The sequence below is a fragment of the Arachis stenosperma genome, chromosome 1 (assembly GCF_014773155.1).
Source record: "Arachis stenosperma cultivar V10309 chromosome 1, arast.V10309.gnm1.PFL2, whole genome shotgun sequence".
In the NCBI taxonomy this organism is placed as follows: Eukaryota; Viridiplantae; Streptophyta; class Magnoliopsida; order Fabales; family Fabaceae; genus Arachis; species Arachis stenosperma.
In genome coordinates, this window is record NC_080377.1 from 47,456,230 (window position 1) to 47,476,633 (window position 20,404).

At 24.9% G+C, this 20,404-nt stretch overlaps 1 protein-coding gene across 1 annotated transcript; it reads right to left on the bottom strand.

The window, feature by feature from the left end:
* Positions 1 to 12,729: 12,729 nt before the first annotated feature.
* Positions 12,730 to 13,479, bottom strand: LOC130973216 (14 kDa proline-rich protein DC2.15-like). Its single transcript, XM_057897654.1, has one exon. It carries the CDS (start codon positions 13,376 to 13,378, stop codon positions 12,971 to 12,973), a length of 408 nt encoding a protein of 135 aa, XP_057753637.1. The 5' UTR covers positions 13,379 to 13,479; the 3' UTR covers positions 12,730 to 12,970.
* Between the last annotated feature and the right edge of the window lie 6,925 nt (positions 13,480 to 20,404).

Consider the following 20,404-nt stretch of genomic DNA (forward strand, 5'->3'; position numbering starts at 1 on the left):
GATGAGAATTAATTCGCAGTGCATGGGGTTTATATAGTGTTGGGGGTGTCTAATTTAAGAGGACCAAAGTGTGAGGTATGAGTTGTTCTAAGTTGATTTGTATTTAATAAACGTACAATGATTGTTATAAAAAATTTAACGAACAAGAGACGAAACTAAATGATTGGTTAATAAAATAGCAGCCATGCATGTGTGAACATGAAAGTAGTAGCTGGCAGAGTAATCTCACGTAACTAGGTTTTGGACTCTTGTGACATAAGAGGATATATTGGGGAGTTGCCGAATCTCTGGATAAGTAGTGTTGTCATTTTAATAAAACTTTACAAAGATAAAATCCAAAACACATTTTCCTTATATTAATGATCAATCTTAAAACCTATTTAGACCTTTTGAAATTTAAGTAAGGAGTAATGTTATGAAATTAATATTTCCGTCTATTTTTATAAATTATTTTAATTATCTTAAATTTTATATCTTGAGTTATCAATTTTTAACTCTAAATTTGAAATTATAAATTCTAAACTTTAAAAAATTTAATTAAGGTTGACTAACTAAAATTTGATTATTCGTATTTTTTTTTAAGTAATAAATATATAGAAACGAATATTGCAATTACATTTAAGGGTGACATGCTTGTTAATTCATTTCGTCGAAATCCACCAAAGTCTGTTAATTAACTGGTCCGGATTAAGTGAAATTTTTTTTATTTTGGTGGATTCAAAACTTTAACTTGGCCCGTCTTTATTAGTGAGTTAAACGAACCGGTTGGACAGATTTCGGTCTATTTGCCATTCCTAATTATGTCTAAACGATACTTATTAGGTTTGATTTCCAGTAAGTGAAATTGATTACAATAGTAATTGATTATATACTAAGTTAAATTTTGAAAATCTAAATTTGAATCTTAATAAATTTATTGTGCTTTATCACCCCTTTCAAACTCGATGTCACCATGCAAAGGCCATAGTTGAATCATGATTATAGAGGAAACAAATAGTAAACCTAGATATTTATGAAGGTGATGAATATAGGAGTATTAGTTAAACTATTTGAATACGAATGATAGTGCGTAATTTTGATCACATTGGATGACATGCAAGCTATATGCTCAAACAAATTAATGATAATGTACTCGTAGTGAGGGGCAACAATAAAATGTGATCTGTCTGATATAATTCAGTTGTAATGGATTTATAAATTGAATTTTAACTTTATAATTAGGTTATGATTTTCTGTTTTTAGTAAATTATTTGTAACTGGCCAACAACTATAATTCTATTATACTTATAAAAAGAAATAGCTTTACAAAAAAAGAATATGTTTGTAATTTATTAACTTGAATCTTAGAGTTGGAGTGTTTTTTTTAGATACGAATACTCTGTTTCTTCCGCAATTGAAATATATCTCATCCATAAAAAAAAAAAAAAAAAATCTAATTCATATATAAGAAAGAGTGATTAGCCTTGCAAGGACAAGATGATCGATCAAAGCTTTTGCTAGATTGACATCCACGAGTAGTTTAGGGAGATCAGTGGGAGAGGGCGCTAGAGTAGTTTTTATGTTAAAGCCAGTAAGCCTTAAAGTCACTGAAAGTTACAAATTATTGGTATTAGCCATTATTAAGAAGCCCTCATATATGATTATATGTCGAAGGAAAAGGTTGAATTGGTTGAACAAACATAATTAGTTACATTTGAATGATCTATTATATTTAAATAAACAAAAAGTCTTAGGAGTTAACATTGCATAGTTAACACTGCAGCCAACGCTAACATAAAAAAAATATTTAACATTTAATTAAAAAAATTTAATTATTTTGATAGTTTTTTTTAGTTTTACTAAATTTGTAATTTCTATTTTTTTTTAATTAGATTTTTACACTGTTTTTAATTTTATAATAAAATCTTTGTTGTCAGTACATAAAATGTTAAATTTAATGAAATATTCTTTCTAACTTTGAAGGTACCAACAATTAAAAATTAATTAAATCTTTGACCACATATTTTTTTAAAGGAATATTATGTTAATTTTAATATTTTTGAGACAAAAATAACATAATAATAAAATTAAAAATAGTGTAGAAATCTGATTGAAAGGAAAAAATCTGTAAGAACCTAATTATAAAATTGGTGAAACTGTTTTAATAGAGTAATTAAACTAATGCGAATTTGTATCAAGAAATAGAGAATTAGATAGAAAATAAGAGAGAATAAAAGAGAAATCCCTAAGATTAGGGTCAAAAAGAGAAAGTAGAGTTCCTATTACAACATGTTTATCTCATAATAACAACAATAATAATATTTTTTATTTAAATTATATTATTTTGTTAATTTTATTTTCTGAAGCAAAGAAAGATAGAAAAAATAGAGAATGAGAGAAAAGAGAGAAAAAGATAAAGATGAAAAATGAGAGTGAGAGTGAGAGTTTGCTAATTTTAGAAGAAAAAATTTTATTTTAATTGTAAAAAAAAAATCAGATGACATATTTTGATTTGTCAAATTACTAATATAAAATATAAAATATATATAGAGTAAAAATAGTAGAGAGAAATAGAAAAATAGAGTGAGGTAGATGAGAGAATTAAGGGAGTTTACTAATTTTGAAAAAAAATATTTTTTTCTCAATTTTAATAAGAGAGTGTTATGTGACACATTTGATTATTAAATTAGATAGTAATATATGATACATAATATATGTATATTTCAATTTAAATTTTAATATTTCAATTTTAATTTTAATGCCATTAAAGAATGTCATGTTGCACATTTTGATTGTCAAATTAGTAATTAGTCATTGATATTGATAATGATATATAAAATCGATAAAGTGGTTAAAGGAATGAAAGAAATAGAGAAATGAAGAGGGAGGAGGGGAGAACTCTTAAATTTTGGAGGGAAAGATTTGATTTTAATTACAATAAGGGAGTGTTATGTGGTACATTTTGGTTGTAAAATTAATAAGGAGTGAAGAATTTTTTAATTTTGGAGAAAAAGATTTAATTTTAATTATAATGAGAGAGTAACATGTGATAAATTTTTGTTGTAAAATTAGTAAGAAGGAGAGAAAAATTTTTTAATTTGGAGGGAAAGACTTGATTCCATGTAATAAAAAAGTGACACGTAGCACATTTTAGTTGCAAAATTAGGTAACGTTTGTTTTGAGGTACTGAGACTCAATATCGTGTTTGTTAGTTCAGAGATTGGTACTAAAATTTCTGTCTCTGTCTCTAAAATTTCAGTATTTCAGTACCTCCAAAAAGTAGGGACACAAGGGACTGAAGTTTTTAGAGATAGGGACTGAAACTTTAATAATATTTTATACTTAAAATACTTTCATTTCAATTAATTAATTTCAATTTTACCCTTTGTACAAATTAAATTAGAATTTCATTCTTGTTTCAATTCCTGTCTCCCATTTTGCACCAAACAGAATACTGAGATTTATTTCAATCCCTGTCTCTTAGTCTCTGTTTCTCAGTCTCAATCTTTCCGCCTTTATCTCTCCACCAAACGTTACCTTAGAGATATATAATAATATAATAAATATAATAGATATCAAAATTTTTATAATAAAAAAATTTAAAATTCTATTTTTATTATTTCAAGAAGCAATAAATTCAGCATAAAGCAAGGCCAGACAAAAAGAAAAATACATCTACACAATTAAGCTTTAATATATAAAAATAAAAAACTTTTACGTAAGAGAATATATTAAAATATAATTATGTGTGTATTTTTTTTTGTTGATTTAAAATTTTATAATCGGAGAAATAATTTTATGACATAAGCCAAATTCTATTTGAATCACAACAAATTTACTTGTGCCAGTAGTAGATGAGACTAAAGAAAACTAAAATAAACTAAACTTTATTTATATTTTAGTATTTATTAAATGTTACTTTTGTAAAATCTTAAAAGCCAGATACTTGCATAATAAAACTTGTATAAAAGTAATTAGAAAAGTATATATACAGTAAGCTTTTGTTTTTTTCCCTGACGTACGTGATATACAACAAGTTAATTAAGACTACAAGAGATAACAACAACAACAACAATAATAATTAAAAAGATTTTTATTCCATAAAAATGTCAAAATTATTTTTCCATTAAAATATATATTTAAAAGTGTGACTTGTAAGAAATACTATGTTTAAATAAAAAAAATATTTTTATAATTTTCATAATATATTAAAATTAAATTTTATAATCCATTATTTAGTAATAAAAATTTTTTATATAAAGATAATTATAGGAATATCCACCTTAAAACAAATTGGATTAAGTGTAATTTTGTAACTAGTTTGGATCGAAATTTAGTATAATTTTACTAATTGCTAATCAAAAACTCAGAAAGGTGTAGTAATTGTAATTTACTTTAGTAATGAGCAGTTTTATTATATGCTATTGTCTAGCTGTAATAATATATTCTTAAATCAACAATATATTATTCAATTATTGATAAACATGGAAACAAAAAGTTAAAAACAACTAGGTTGGAAGAAAATTTGTCTGTGAATCCATAATTCCATAATTAAGTTATAGCAGCGGAATCCGCGGACTTCTTCAAACGCAAGCATTCGCCCGTGAAATAGTGGGTCCCATTATGCGTCACTCTTTGGGTTTGTCTACTAATGAAATAATTTGTCTGAAATTCGGATCTAGTAATGAGTTATGAGTACACCCCAACTCAACACACCAGATCTTCACATTAACAATTAGTAATTCTAATACTTGTATCTAACTATCTATATCTATATGTACATCGATGTCTTTGAATGCATAGATGTAAACAAACGCAAAAGTTTTATCATGATGTGATTGGGAGACAAAAGAGACAACCAGGATGAGACGTACGTTGTGAAAGCTAGTTTATTATCAAAGCAATTGAATTTTAGCTTATGATACGTTAACAATATAATGGTCCTTTACCACCAGAGCATTAAGGATTATGAAATGAGAAATGTTACGATATCAAAATTTATTTTTTTTATTATTATTTAGTTATTTACTTAATTTTTTTAATTGAATTTTTTTAGTTTAATAATTTAGTAACATAATTTATTTTATATTTTTAAATATTTATGATTAAGTAATAAACAAAAATAATGAATTTTGATGATTTTTTAATATTTCTCTTATAAAAATTAATTAGTACGTAATGATAGTATTTATCAGATATATAATTATTTATATATTTTATTCAATCATATTAAGTGTACATTAAAATTAGCTACTAAAATCAATTATTAATATAAAATATATATTGAAATATAAAATATACATTAAAAATGAAATAAATAACATATATTTATACAAAAATACATAATAATTAATTTTAATAATTAATTTTAATGTACAAATAATATTTTTTTTATTTAATCACTTAATTTTTCAGACAAATAATTATATCATAGAATTATAATTTAAATTAAACTTTTGGGTTTGTTCATCTATCTTATTGAATTTTTGTTCCCAATATATTTTTTTATAGTAAATATTAGAAGTATAATCATACATATCCATCTTCTTATTAGTCTGAACTTTTAGAAGAAGTAATTTTATAATATGGTATTAAAATTTCTATAATAAAAAAATCTAAAATTTTATTCTTATTAACTCCAAAAAAAAAATAGCATAAGACTAATAAAAAAATATAACTATGTACGATCGTGACTTGAGGTTGCAGTGAATTTCTTTACTCTGGGTTGGCATGTCTACGAAAATGGGGGTATTTGTAAAACACTCTCAGACTCAAGTATATAATAATCTAAGAAGTATATATAATAATTAGGGGTATATAATATATACTTGGACATATATTAAATTATTTATTTATAGCATTTGGAGAATATAATGAATTTGGAGAGAAATTAGATAGATTTCTTTGCGAGATATAAACAAAATCTTTCATAGAGATTATTCAAATTATATCTTTTATGAATTAACATATTTTTAAGAGGGATATTTTGGATTAGCCAGAAGTATAGACCCAATAATTATAGATGAATATTAGACGATCATACAATTTACGTTATAAAAATGCAGTAAAACTCTGGTTAAAGAAAAAGAAAGAAGAAAAAGAAAAAAATTAAAATATATATATAAATATATAAGTAAAAAAGTAAGAATAATATTATATATTTAAATTTTTTTATTAATTAAATTTAATTAAATTAGTCTAATATAATAAAAATTAGTTATAATTAATATTATTTTAAATTTTATTGTTTAATTTTATTAGATTTTATTCATAAAAAAAAATTGAATGTGTAGTATTACTCATAAAATAAATAATCTCACGACATTATTGCGGGAACAATGCTAATTATATTAGATTGCACTAATCTGAAAAGCAGCTTCATTATTTGACATTCCTTTATCTGATGATTCATTAAAAATTAGATATTCGTTATTAGACAAGTTTAATGGTAACTTGAGATAATCGCATAAATAATTCCAATCTCTGTGTGACAAGGGCAGCCATTAATATTGAGAGCAAATCAAAGTGTTCCACGCGTTTTTGAAATCCTTGGAATATTTTTAACATTTAGCATAGTTAAAGGAAATAATAACACAGCATGATACGTGCTTTAAGAGTTAATTAATGAGACATTCCCATCTTAAGACATGATAAGATAAGATTAACAATCCAAATAATAGAGGCGATATATATATATAGTACAATAGATTATTTTCTAGATTGAGCCAGCTAAAAAATTCAATTAGCTAGAGATATGAATTGATTTGGAACAATATCAAATGTAGAGTGAGTTGGATAATAGCTAGTATTTTGGGATTTGACAACATATAATTAAGATTCGTAATTAAAATTAGTTTATGATTTGCCCAGCATTTTTTAAGATTATATAGTTTCGTAAAATTATTTAACACAGCTTATCTTTTATTGTTTCTTCTTCCATTTCCATGCCTTAAAATCCAAGAGGCATTTTCAGCATAGTTACCTCATCTCCTATGATTGGTTTATAATGTTCACAAATGTTCTTCCACACTACCACATTTTTTCCCCTGTTAGTGCATTATTTTCTGAGATATATTATAATGTAAGTAGTATTTATGAGCTCATGAAAGCGAAAAATAAGAAACAAAGCAAAACACTATGACTGGAGGCATTGCTTCAATATATCCAATATTTTTGTGTAATTTAATTTCAAAAGGTTACTTTCTTTTTTTTTATCCAAATAAAATTCAAAATACTTTTAATAATCCAAAGTAATTTTTAACAGTTTATTAGATGTGAAATAATTTTGCTACAAAAAAATCTTTTAAAAATATTAAAAAAATAAACTTTTCAAAATTCAATAAAATCTAATCCTTATATATTTTGTCAACCATTCTATATATACAAAAAGATTAGTCATCTATATAAAATATATATTGTATTAGAGATATAATTATTCATATACCTCTTTTTATTAATTTAAATTTTAAAAAAAATTATTTTTATGATATAGTATTATGACATGATTTATAAAATACACATTATTAAAATGTTAAAGAAGATTAGAAATAGAAACTGGATTCAAGAAGTTGAAACATGATGCAGAAAATTGAATTGGTCTTTTCTTGATCTAAATGACTATTGTAAATTGTATATCAGTATGGTAAATTGTTCTGCATACTAAAATATGTATTTATACACATAGATCTAAGGAATTAAGCGGTAACAATCGATAAATTATGTAATATCCTTACTACTAGAAGGTCACACTTTTAGTTGCGTCACTCTAATAGTTAGGATATTACAACAACTTTTATATTTAATAATAAAATAGAAGCCTTTAACTCAAATAATAGATTGCTATTTTTTTGAAAAATCAAACGTTCTTTTTACTTGAAAATAAACATACATATACATATATACAAAAATTTTTATACAAGTAACTTATAAATATTATATACATACAAAATATACAATTCTTATCCTTTTTACACAATTATAATGACAAAGATGAAAAAAAAACTATGAGTAATATATATACAAACAAAACTAGGACAACTAAAGACTTAGCAAAAATTTCATTAGTTTCTTTATCTGTCTTGAAAAGAGAAACTTTCTGTAGAGGGTGAGAACATTGTCCTCCTAGATTCTCAATAGAGGATTTAAGAATTGTTATAAAAGAATATGTATAAAAAGAAGAATGAATTTTAAAAATAGAGATCTTCATTCGTCTTATGAATCTTTTTTAAAAACGCGTCATTTACTTATCCAAAATTCAAAGTCCCTTCTTTAATTATAAGAATTTTCAAAGATCAAATAATATTCCATGATATAATCAAGTGCACCCTCCGACTCAACATATAAACAACTTTAAGCTTCTGGCTCAACATATAACAACCATACTATTATCAAAAGCATCTATTCATTCACCAATACTTAGTCTCAAGACAGAATCAATCACAAGCACCTGATTAGTAACTCTAGTAAAAAATTCATACTCCAATTGAGTTTTCTAATCTATTAGATCCTGTCTTGAGATGAATCTATCTATACATAAATCTAAATCAGTAAAAATAAAAATTAAACTTGTTTATTATAAAATGTATAATATGAATTTCATATAAATTGAAACTTACCTATCAGGACAAAAATTTATGTTATCTTTAATATTTGATCTATCAGAACTAAAATTATCCTTTAAATACAATTTGTTGGAGACTACACCAACTTTTGCTAAGGCTTTAACCTCAAATTAAGAAGGAACTATTCAAACTTCTACAAGTAAAAAAAATAACTTGTTTGGGAAGTAAAGTTATGATAGTTTTTACTTTGAATAGATCTAAAATCAGGGTCTTCCATACTAACATCATCAAATACAGTAACTATAGACTTGAAAAGTGATATAATTGGAGCAATCCTCTGTTTGAGGTTCCTAGGAAAACACAAATAACTTTTAATTGAGGCCAGGCCATGCTTAAGCAATAATTTTTTTTGAGAGAATAATTCAAAATCAGTGCATACTTAGCTAACCTTTCAAGAGAAGAATTCAATTTAATTAGCCATCTGGCATACTCTTTTTTAGTACACAATTGACAAGCTTCAATAACATCAACAATTATCTACACAAATTGGCAAACAACATTCATATTCAAAAATAAAGAATCAAGAACAATGACTTAACTAAACACTTGACAATATTAAAAAAATAATAATACATAAAAAAATGACAGTGTTAAATGAACACATATTAAAACAAAAAAATCCACCAAATTCCTAACCTAAAACACTTAAACCAAGCTCGTAAGTTAAAAACACACTTCCAAAGGCACATTAATTAAGCATCATCCAAATTACAAATTTCTTTATCATATCACATCTTAAATTGAAAACAAAAATAAACCAAACGACAATTCATCAATTGATGACACATAGTTTCAGTTGTACGAACAAGAATTAGTATTAATAGCAAAAAATTTAATTCGAAACTTAAGAATTAGAACTGCAAGATCTAAAACAGTGAAAATGATAAGTAACGCAAATGCGAAGATCTAACTTGTAAGAGAATGAAATGAAGGAGTTTTAAGAGAGAGCACATTAGATTGAAACTGCGAACAAGTCGACTCGGTAATACTTGAAGGAGCAGATCGGAACTGCAAGAAGGATCTGAGTCAAAGAACGAGTTTGTGAGTCCTAAATCGAAAACCAGAAAAAAAGATAAAAAGCGATAGGTATGAGCCTTTCCTTAACCTGAACTCAGCGACAGTGGCAGCAACGGCCTCAACGAGCTTCGGCAATGAGCTTAAGCTCTATCTTCTCTGAGACCTAGTTTTAATTTCTCTTAATCTCTTGTTACTTTGGTTTAGATAAAAAAATATTTTAATAAAAATAATACTAGTCATAATTCTAAAACTACTAAAAAAATTTTTATTAAAAAGGATTTTTATTTTTTTGTATTTATTAATGATAATAATAATTATTATTATTATAATATAATTTTAATAAGAATAATACTCACTATAATTTTATCGTCACTAAAATTTTTTTATTAAAAAAATATTTTCTTGTATCTATTAGTAATAATATGACAATTGCCATTATAATATATAGTAATAATGGTAAATACATAACGAGTATTTCATGGTATGGGAAAAATTTGATCCTGAGTAATATTTCAAGATTGCAAGTCATTCATAGCAACAGCAATTAAAACATGGAGTAATATTTATAAAGTGAAAATAAATAAGATTGTGAATAATCATATTCACTTTTTTAATCCAAGTAAACTGATATGAATAAGGTTGCTAAAAGAAATAGATATATTTCCCCAGTACACATTTTTAGAGGTTGCTAGGTCATTCATTGTCTCAAAATAGAGAAAGTAAATACAAATACTAACTTAATTAGAAAACAAATTCTCAACGAGAAAAAAAATCTTAAGAGTTTCTTTAAAATATTAAATTAGAAATCTATTAAAATTGTTAATACTCAGATGAACAACACTGCCCTTGTGTCCATTTAAACGTAGGGCCAAAAAGAAAAGACTCGTGAGATATAGTTTTATTTGATATTACGCTTCCTTGGTTAAAGACCATTTTGTTATTCTTATGTACAAAAGTTTCTCCAAGTCTTATTGCAAAATTGATGGTCCAATATTTGAGGAGATATGATGTTTGACCATTATTTATGGTGTATACCAGTATCATATTATGTTTTTTGATTCAATTGATCACTGTTAGAATATATTAAGATGAATTGCCTTACAAAATCTATAACCATTATAGGCCTAGATTCCATTTAAAAATAAATAAATAAATAAATAAACACAGGAATTTATCAAAACAACAAATACCTTAAATGCATAAGTGCCAATTTTACCTTCAATCTCTCCTATGAGCTTTTAGCAAATAATTTTAATCTAATTGATTCTAATATATTATTCTAATAACTACGATGTAAAGAGATGCATATATATATATATATATATATATATATATATATATATATATATATATATATATGGTTATAATTTTGCCTGGACAGCTTATTACACTATTCTTTGGTACTTGTTGTTATGAAACTTTGAGTATTTTGTATGTTGAACAAAAGAAGGAAACAAAAGAAAAAAAAAAATCAAAGACGGATGTCTAACCTCAATAATAAGGATGTCAATATTATCACTAATCGCGTGGGATCTTTCTAGAGAACGTCTGAATAGGGCTTCGAAGATTTAGAATAATACATGCTGAAATATGGATAACAGGCAAAGTTTTCTTGAAACATTATTTGAGGACAAGAGCGATTTTACTTAATTTTATCTCATCGTGTAAATTGGAGAAGGTAAATTGGAGCAAAATTAATCAATCTTGTTCGTACCAAAATTCAGAAGATACAAGAATAAAATTGATGCAAATTAATCGATTAACAACCAGACAAATACAAATTAAGGGATAAAAACGAACTAAAAAGAAGAGAGATAGGGCGATCGGCAATGCACAATAGGACATTGTAAGGAGGGATCGGAAGGCTGCCGACGATAACACCAGGACAGATGGTTGGGTAGGACACCGATGACAACGCGGACGTGCACGGCAGAGGAAGAAGACTTAGACGATCCTTTTCATTTTTCTTTCACGAGTAGGAGCTACACAGCAGAGGAAGCAGATGGGTGACGAAAAAGAACGACGACACAGACGTAGCAGCTGGAATTGACGAAGAAAAGAGTCACGGCAGTAGAGTATCTCAAAGATAATGATTGGTGTCTTTGTTCTGTTGGGGTTCGCACGCAAATGTAAAGGATGATGCCGTCACTTTGTTTGCCCGAAATTTTAATAAACTCTCTCCACCCCGAAATAAATTATTTGCTACGGTTGGGATCGAAAACCGCCGCTAACCAGATCAACTTGGAACAGAACCTGACAATATTATTAGAACCGTTACTATTTTACCAATTTATGGCGGTTCAAATAATTACCGCTAATTTACTGTCGCAATTTTTTATATATCTTGTAGTGTAACTTTATATATTGATAAATTTTATTATTTAAACTAAAAGATTTTGTAAGTTTTTATAAATTGTCAGAAAATTTCTCTAAATATTTAATAATTTTAAAAAGAGTAATATTAAGAAATTAATTTTGTTCGACCAACATCAACTAATTTTTTTAAATTTTTTATTTATTTTAAAATTTTATACGTTAAATCATAAATACTTAATCCTAAATTCTAAATTATAACCTAAACCCTAAAATTGACTTATGTTAAATAACTGAAAGTTAGGTTTCTATACTTTCTCTTTTAAAACCTAGTTTTGTAAATAGTAAAATCTTATCATTAAGTTTCAGATAATTCATTGAATTGTAATTAGCAGCGGATTAGACCACTGTTCTAAGCAAATTGTATCTTTATATATTCTGAACTCTGGGAACTTGAATAATGCTGTTGTACCTGTTGACTCTGTTGTTTATGAACATTACTATATTATTTTACTAATATATATGCATCAACTTCTACATTTACTTTAAGTAATAATTTTCAATTCAATGGGCCTTTGGAATTTGTTTATATTGATGTATGGATCTTAATACCTTAATTAACTATTGTCCCTATGTTGTCTAGTTCTGGATTTCAGCTATTATGTCACCTTCAATTAAGTTTAAATAATTTGTTTCTTTATTATATCATTATTAATTTTGGTTTACTCTATATCTCTTGTAGCACATTGCTTGGAAGAACAAAAAATAAAAAATAAAAAGAGAAAAAAAAATTCATACATTAACAAATAAATTACATATAATCATTGTTATTTCTCAATCAAATAAATAACACTAGCTCAACAATAGCTTTGGAGCTATTATTTTAAGTGAAACACACAATGAATTGAATAGATAATAACCAGTAGTTAATTATCCATGCTAGTAAACTCTTACACACGCACAACATAGAATTGAGAAATACAGTGAAAACTCACAAATGTAACAAATTAAATATCATGACATTCCCTCAAAGCTTTTCATTAGTTGCATTGGAAGCCATGTGGCACTTTCCTTGAGCAAACATTAAGGAGCAAGCTAAGTGAGATGGGAAGGTTGAGATTGATGCCCAAAATATTTGCCCTAAGAGCGGTGCAGAGGCACGCGGCGGCTTCAAGGTCAACGAGGCCGTTGAGGAGGGAGCAGCAAGGGGTAACTGGTGGCTGTCCCAAAGTCACATTCAACAAACCGTTGAGCACGTTGGCGCACACGCCTAGTTTGAGCGCGTCACGTGGGCATGATCCGCCACTGGAAGGACTAGGGTTAGGGTTAGGATTTGGATTGGAACCAGGACTATTGCATTTGTTTCCACATCCGGAGACAAGAGCAAAGAAGAGAACATTGAGTGTGACAAAAAGAGCAATGGAGGAACTAGCTTTGTTGGAAGCCATCTCAAACTCTAGAATTCGTTATATTAAACTAACGACTCGTAAATTAAGTGCCCTAATGAGCTATTGCTAGTTCTTAATTAAGAGACAAGTGTGTAAGTTATTATTCAATGGAACGGGTTTTATAGTGGTGGTGGTACCCAATTTGAGTGCACCAAAGTGTAGGGTAATCAGTTGTTTTCGAACTTGTTAAGTATATTATTGTGTGAAGGTACAATGATTATTGTTGTTATTTTTAAAAATAAATATAAAACGAGTTTGGGACAAATTAGGGTAATCAAATTGGCCATGTGTGAACATGAGAGTTGTAGCTGGCAGAGTAATCACGTATACATTAAGGTTTTGGCCATTTGTGACTTATTATTGGAAGATAATAAGAGAGGATGTATGTGGGTACTACATATATATGAACTTGTGGGTTAGTAACGTTCTCTACACCATACTTGTCTGTCTCATTAGTGGAAAATAATATATGTACATAATCAACAAGTTGAACTTATATTATATAATCATAAATAAAGATACCCGTATCTTATTCTTTATAAATAAGTTTAACTATTCTATTCATCTTTATAATTTTGTTAAATTTATAATTAAATATATATATATATATATTTTAATTGAGTCCTTAAGTTATTGTTAATTTTATAACTAAATTATTTATATGTTAAAAATATTAAAACTAATAGAATATTAATAAGTAATTAAGTCATTTTTTAGAGAAATATTTCTCTAAAAAAATATGTGATTAAAAATTTAATTATGTTTTTAATTCTAAATTTTTTTAATTTTTTAAAAAATATTCAGTTAATTTTAATATTTTTTACATTAAAAAAAGATCTACTTACAAAATTAAAAGTAATGTAGAATCTAATTAAAAAAATATATATAAAAACTAAAAGAGTAATTAACCCTTAAAAATATACTTAACCTTTTATGTATGTGTATTTTGCTAAATGCTAATGAGTACTTTTTAAAGGGTGTTTGTGTTATTTGATTTAAAGAGAAGGGATTGTGGTGTAAAATTTAACCTAGTTTTTACTCTAAACCTTTCTCCATTTTTTCCTTGTAAAATTAAAGAACAAACAAAATTTAAAAATGCATCTGAAATACATATTATAAAAAGTGCTCAAAAAAGAAATACATGAAGATTATATCTCTAACACTTCTCTACATTTAAAAATCTCTTTTTTTTTTTAGTTGTCTTATGCTGAATTTTTGTTAAAATTTTTAATAACAATCAAATTCTAGACTTTTAAATTATAGATGTTCTGTTACCATGTTAAAATAGAGATTAGGTGGTTTAAATCATTTTCAAAAACTAGCCTATATAGGGTCAAAAATGCTTCACATTTATAACTCTCTAGAGACTTTATTCTTGAGAGATGTAAAATTTATTATACACTGCTTCACGAAAATTATTTCTAAAAATAATTAAAAAAAATTTATATCCTAATAGAAAATAAAAAGGTTTTATTTACTAGATTCAATTTTTTTTTTTATCTTGGAAGTTGATTGGCTGTTTAGGGTCTGATCGATCTAGCTTAACTCGCCTAGAGTTTAGGCAATCTGGTTGAAAAACTAAGAGAATGAATGAATGAATAAGAAGAAGAATGAATTAAGAGGTTTACAAATTTGAAAAAAAAAAAGAAAAAGAAGAATGAATTATGAAAAAAAAGTTCAACCAAGATCATCGTATATCTGAAACGACAAAATAGAATCATTATAATGATTGTAGAGAGTAGTATACGTCGCAGATTGTTGATGAGGGAGGAGAGATCGCGAAAGAGAGACTCACGACATTAATGGTGAGAACAACGACCACGGAGAAGGGTAGACTTCGAGAGAGAGAGAGAGAGAGAATTTCACATATATGCACAATATTTAAATAACTGGTGCAGATTACTCAAACCCTAGACAATTTGCTTGCAAGTCTAAACCAAAAAATAGTAAATAGATCTTTTTTTTTTGAAATTCTTGTTAAACAATTATTTTCACGCTTAAAAATGATCATTTAGAGTGTAAATATTTGCAGGCAGTTAAGTTATTCAATAATATTAAATTAGATAAATTCTAATATTATATTATAAACAATTTTTTTAAAATTTAAACTAATAAAATTAAAAAAAAAAACCTGTAATAAGTAATTATTTCGATTTCATAAATGGTTTATTATAATAAAATAATGTGCTATAGAAGAACTACGGACTTACTCGAACGCAAGTTTTTGCTTGTGGAAGAGAGGTACCATGCATGATTTATAAGTGTAAGAAATTAACGATGCCCTGGAACCTCTGTTTCTAGAAATGTTATGATAAATTTTAAATAACAATAACAATAAATCTATATAGTTACTTCTTCCGTCTTAAAATACGTGTCTAAGACTAAAAAAATTATTTAAAAAAATAAATAAACAAATTTAGTAATGATTAAAAATAAATAAATAAATAAAATGTTTGAATATATAAATAAAAGGATATATGTAATTAATGTTTATTCAATTATCACAGTTAATAATTTTTCTTTTTAAAAAGTAAGAATGTTGTCGAAAAACTTTTTAATATTAAAAACAGAAAATTATTTAAAATATTAAATTTTATTTATAGACATATATTTAATTTTAAATGAAGGAATGAAATTAGAAATTTGTAAGTAAAAAGAATTAATTACATATAATATTGAACAATTTTGTGTCATCAAATAAATTAAAAAGCTAATTTAAAAAATAAATAAAATAAAATCAATCGGGGCATGTGTGTTTAAACTGCACATTTAATTTTAGTGTAATGCAATATATATGTAGAAAGAAAATTTTTGTAATAATGAATAAAGTGAATCATGTATTACACACCATGCTTTTTTGTTTTACAAAAGAAAAAATTATTGAAAAATAAAAGAGATCAGATGTGTGGAATATGATTCACTTTGTTTATTGCACAAAACATTTTCTTTGTATATATACTATATAGTATTTTCCATTGTTTAAAATGTTACTTTTAATTATAATATCTATCACATTTTTATATAATATTTATTAAGAATCGTTCGGCTTTACCCTCCATACAATATGCAATGTTGATTGAGTATACAATAAAAAAATACAATATAATCATATACAGGGACGGATTTAGAGGGATGAGTAATGAATTCGGTCCCAAAATTTTTAGAAACTATATTCATATATGAGATATATATTTAAAAAAATAAAAAATATTATATAATTTAGTATTATTTTTATATGTGTTATTTTTTATTATGTGATAGATTTATATTTTAATTATTTAATTCATTAATATTTTTCACTTAACTAATTTAATATCATACCCTCAAGTCTTTATAACTTTTAAATTAGTTTTAATATAATAATCTCTATATTTATTTAAAAAAATTATTTGTTTATTTTATATTAACATATTTAAAATTTATATTATTATATTAATAATAACTTACGTAGTTATATTTTGGTAATCACATTATATACTTTAGATATTTTTTTTTATAAAAAATACTTATTTTTCTTCTAAATTTATGTTGTTGAAAGAAAAACTTTTATAAAAATATCTTATATTTTGTATTCTATAAAGATGTGTCTTTTAAATAATTAATAATTTATCATTTATTTTTAAATTTTTAAAATTTTTTGAAAGAATTAATTTTAATTATAAGATATATGATTATTTTTAACTAAATACGCTATAAATTATTGGTACTTTATAATTTTATATATAATGCACTATTGATATTGTTATGTTATATTTTTTTATGTAACTATCATATTAAAAATAAAATTTAAAAAAAATTTATAATTATATATATTGATAAATTTTTTATCAATATTAACTCTAATAACTATATGTTAATTATTTTTATAAAATAAAAATAATTATTTAAAATTCGGCCTTCCATACTAAACTTTCTGAATTCGTCCCTAATCATATAAAGGGGACATGGTATATCAATTTTTATTTAGTTCTGGACTTTGAGCTCTTTCTTTTTTGGGTGATATGATTTTGTATTTTTTTAATTGGCGTATAAATTAACAAAATTATATTTATTATTATGAACCCAAATGAAATAATTTTGAAAGTAACATGATATTAAATTGATTAATATTTCCCCAAAATCTGTTACAAATTTTTTTAATCTGCCAACTATACATATACTCAATGTTATTAAAATTCTTAATGAGATCAGAAGTTTCTGTATCCTGAATAAATTATTATTGTATACATTAACCTAAATATATCCTCATACTATCAAAAAGACATATTCCATAGGAAAAAACATGTCTATTTGCTTTGATTAATTGTCCTATTAAATAACAACTAAAAGGAATTTTGGTATATAAGGGAACATCTCAAATACACAAGGTTAATATATTTTAATGGCTATCTAGTAATCATATATGTATGGAATTGAAGCTGTATGGAAATTCATACCATTGAAAAGACAAACTTGTTACAACAAACGTCAATGAAACCAATAATGAATATAACTTCTCCTGAAATTTATATAAATAATAAGAGAAATAAAACTAATTTACCTTTGACCATACATTATAGCAATAGGCAAATAGAGTAGTTTGATCTTTATTCTTCCCCAACTGGTATGTATGTGGCCATGTGGGGTAAATTATTAGTTTTTATTTATTTATTTCATTTTTAGTTTTTGGATGATTGATTCACTCCTACATAAGAACGAAGTTTTTAGCATCGGGTCGATTCGAAGTGGTTAACTGAACCACTAGAGGACAACTAACCAATCCGATTTAATATAAAAATTGATTGTCACTTAGTTAAAAATTAAAAAGGTAGGTCAAAAAATAACAAACTGGTCGAATTAGTCTTCTTTTCTAGTAATTAATCAGTTTAAAATAATAAAAATATAAAAATTTAGGGTAAAAAACTCAAATAAATTAAGGGGAGTAAAATTTTACACAAATCCGCCAAACCAAAATCTACTTTGTGAATCCACCGATCCACATTTATATGTAATTCAAACCAGTCTGATTCGAACTCTATTTTTACATAATTTGAACCAGCTTGGTTTGAGTTATACACAAACACATGCACACACTAATTCAAACCAGTTTGGTTCGAATTATACACAAACACATGCACACACTAATTCGAACCAGCTTGGTTCGAATTATATATTTACTAAAAAAATTAATAATTTAAAAATTAAAGAAAAAATATTTTTATCATGTATTTACCTAAATCACTAAAATATTACAAACTTTTATAGTATTCATAACATCTTTTAAGCCATTTTTTAAAAATTATTTTGTATAGAATAAAATATTTTTTTAATTATTTTATATGGAATAAAATATTTTCTTTCATTTCTAAATTATTACTGACGATATAGAGTATTTTATTTAAAATTTGAGTACATGCATGTATTTACCTAAGTTATTAGAACGTTATAATTTTTTATAGTACTCCTAACATTTTTTAAGCAATTTTTTAAAAATTATTTTGCATAGGATCAAATATTTTTTGTAGTATAATTTAAATAAATTTATTAAAAAATTTTATTAAAAAATATTCATAAACTATTAAAAATAGACAAAAGAGTATTGTATGGAATTCAAATTGATAGCTCATTAATATTTTAAAGAAGTCTCGTAATTAAATATTTTGTTAGCTTTTTTTTAATGTATAAAATAAAATATATATTTTTTAATTTTTAAATTATTAATTTTTTTAACAAGTGTATAATTCGAACCCAGATGGTTCGAATTAGTGTGTGCGTGTGTTTGTGTATAATTCGAACCAAACTGGTTTGAATTAGTGTGTGCATGTGTTTGTGTATAATTCAAACCAAGCTGATTCAAATTACGTAGAAATGGAGTTCGAATCAAGTTGGTTCAAACTACATATAAATGTGCATTGATGGATTCACGAAACAGATTTTGGTTTGACGAATTTGTGTAAACTTTTACCCTCTTGGTTTATTATTGTGATTTGTATTTTTTATATATAAATATAATATTTTATTATATCCAATTTAATTCTATTGAATATTAGTTGAATTTTTAAATTATTATATTTTTAGTTTCACCGATTTAATTTTCAGAAGTTTGATAATAACTTTTTTATTTTTTCAAAAGAAATAATTATATATGTAGCATAGAGAGAATAAATAGTTAAAAAACAACTTTTTTATTTTTGCTCATTGATATACTAATTATAACCCTAATATATAAGCAACTCGTAGGAGACAGCAATTTAATGGCCGTTTCTTTGTCTTTACCATTTTTGGCCTTGATGACCTTTATTTAATTAGTTTTGGTTTTACTATGCGACATATTTATTTCGGGCCTCTTATATTACAACATGATTAAAGTTTAATTATTGATCATTTAATATATTGTGTTATATATTTTTTTAATTATAAAATAATAATATTAAAAAATAAAAAATAACTAAAATTTATCTTATTTAATATTTATTAATTATTATAATAATTAATAAATATTAAATAAAATAAATTTAAATTATGTTTGACTAATTATTTTTGTTATCAAAACATTTGCGATTATAAAAATCCAACAAGGTCCACTTAGTTTATGTTGTATTAAATTTGCCCATTAAAAAAATATTACATGTATACTAAAATTAATAACTAAAATCAGTTATCAGTATAAAATATATATTAAAATATAAATATATATTAAAAATAAATTAAACAATATATATATTTGTTATGTTAGAATATAAATACACATTAAAAATAAATTAAACAACATGTATATTTATATATAAATATATTAGTAATTATTTTTAGTGGTTGATTTTATTGTACAAATTATTTATTTAAAAAAAATATTAGACATATCCCATACAAGAATCTTCTCACGGGCCCATACCGGGGTTTATTAACATGCTTGTTTTTATTTTCTTTCTTTATTCTCCCTTTTTATTTTATTTTTCCTGATTTAATTTTATCTTGTTAGTTGTTGGAAAAAGTAAGAAAGCGAAAATAATTTATTAGCTTGCTGATAATAGAAAAGAGAGATTAAAA

What these genes read in the sequence shown, in the direction of transcription:
- LOC130973216 (XM_057897654.1), bottom strand. Translation starts at nt 13,378, where the DNA reads ATGGCTTCCAACAAAGCTAGTTCCTCCATTGCTCTTTTTGTCACACTC.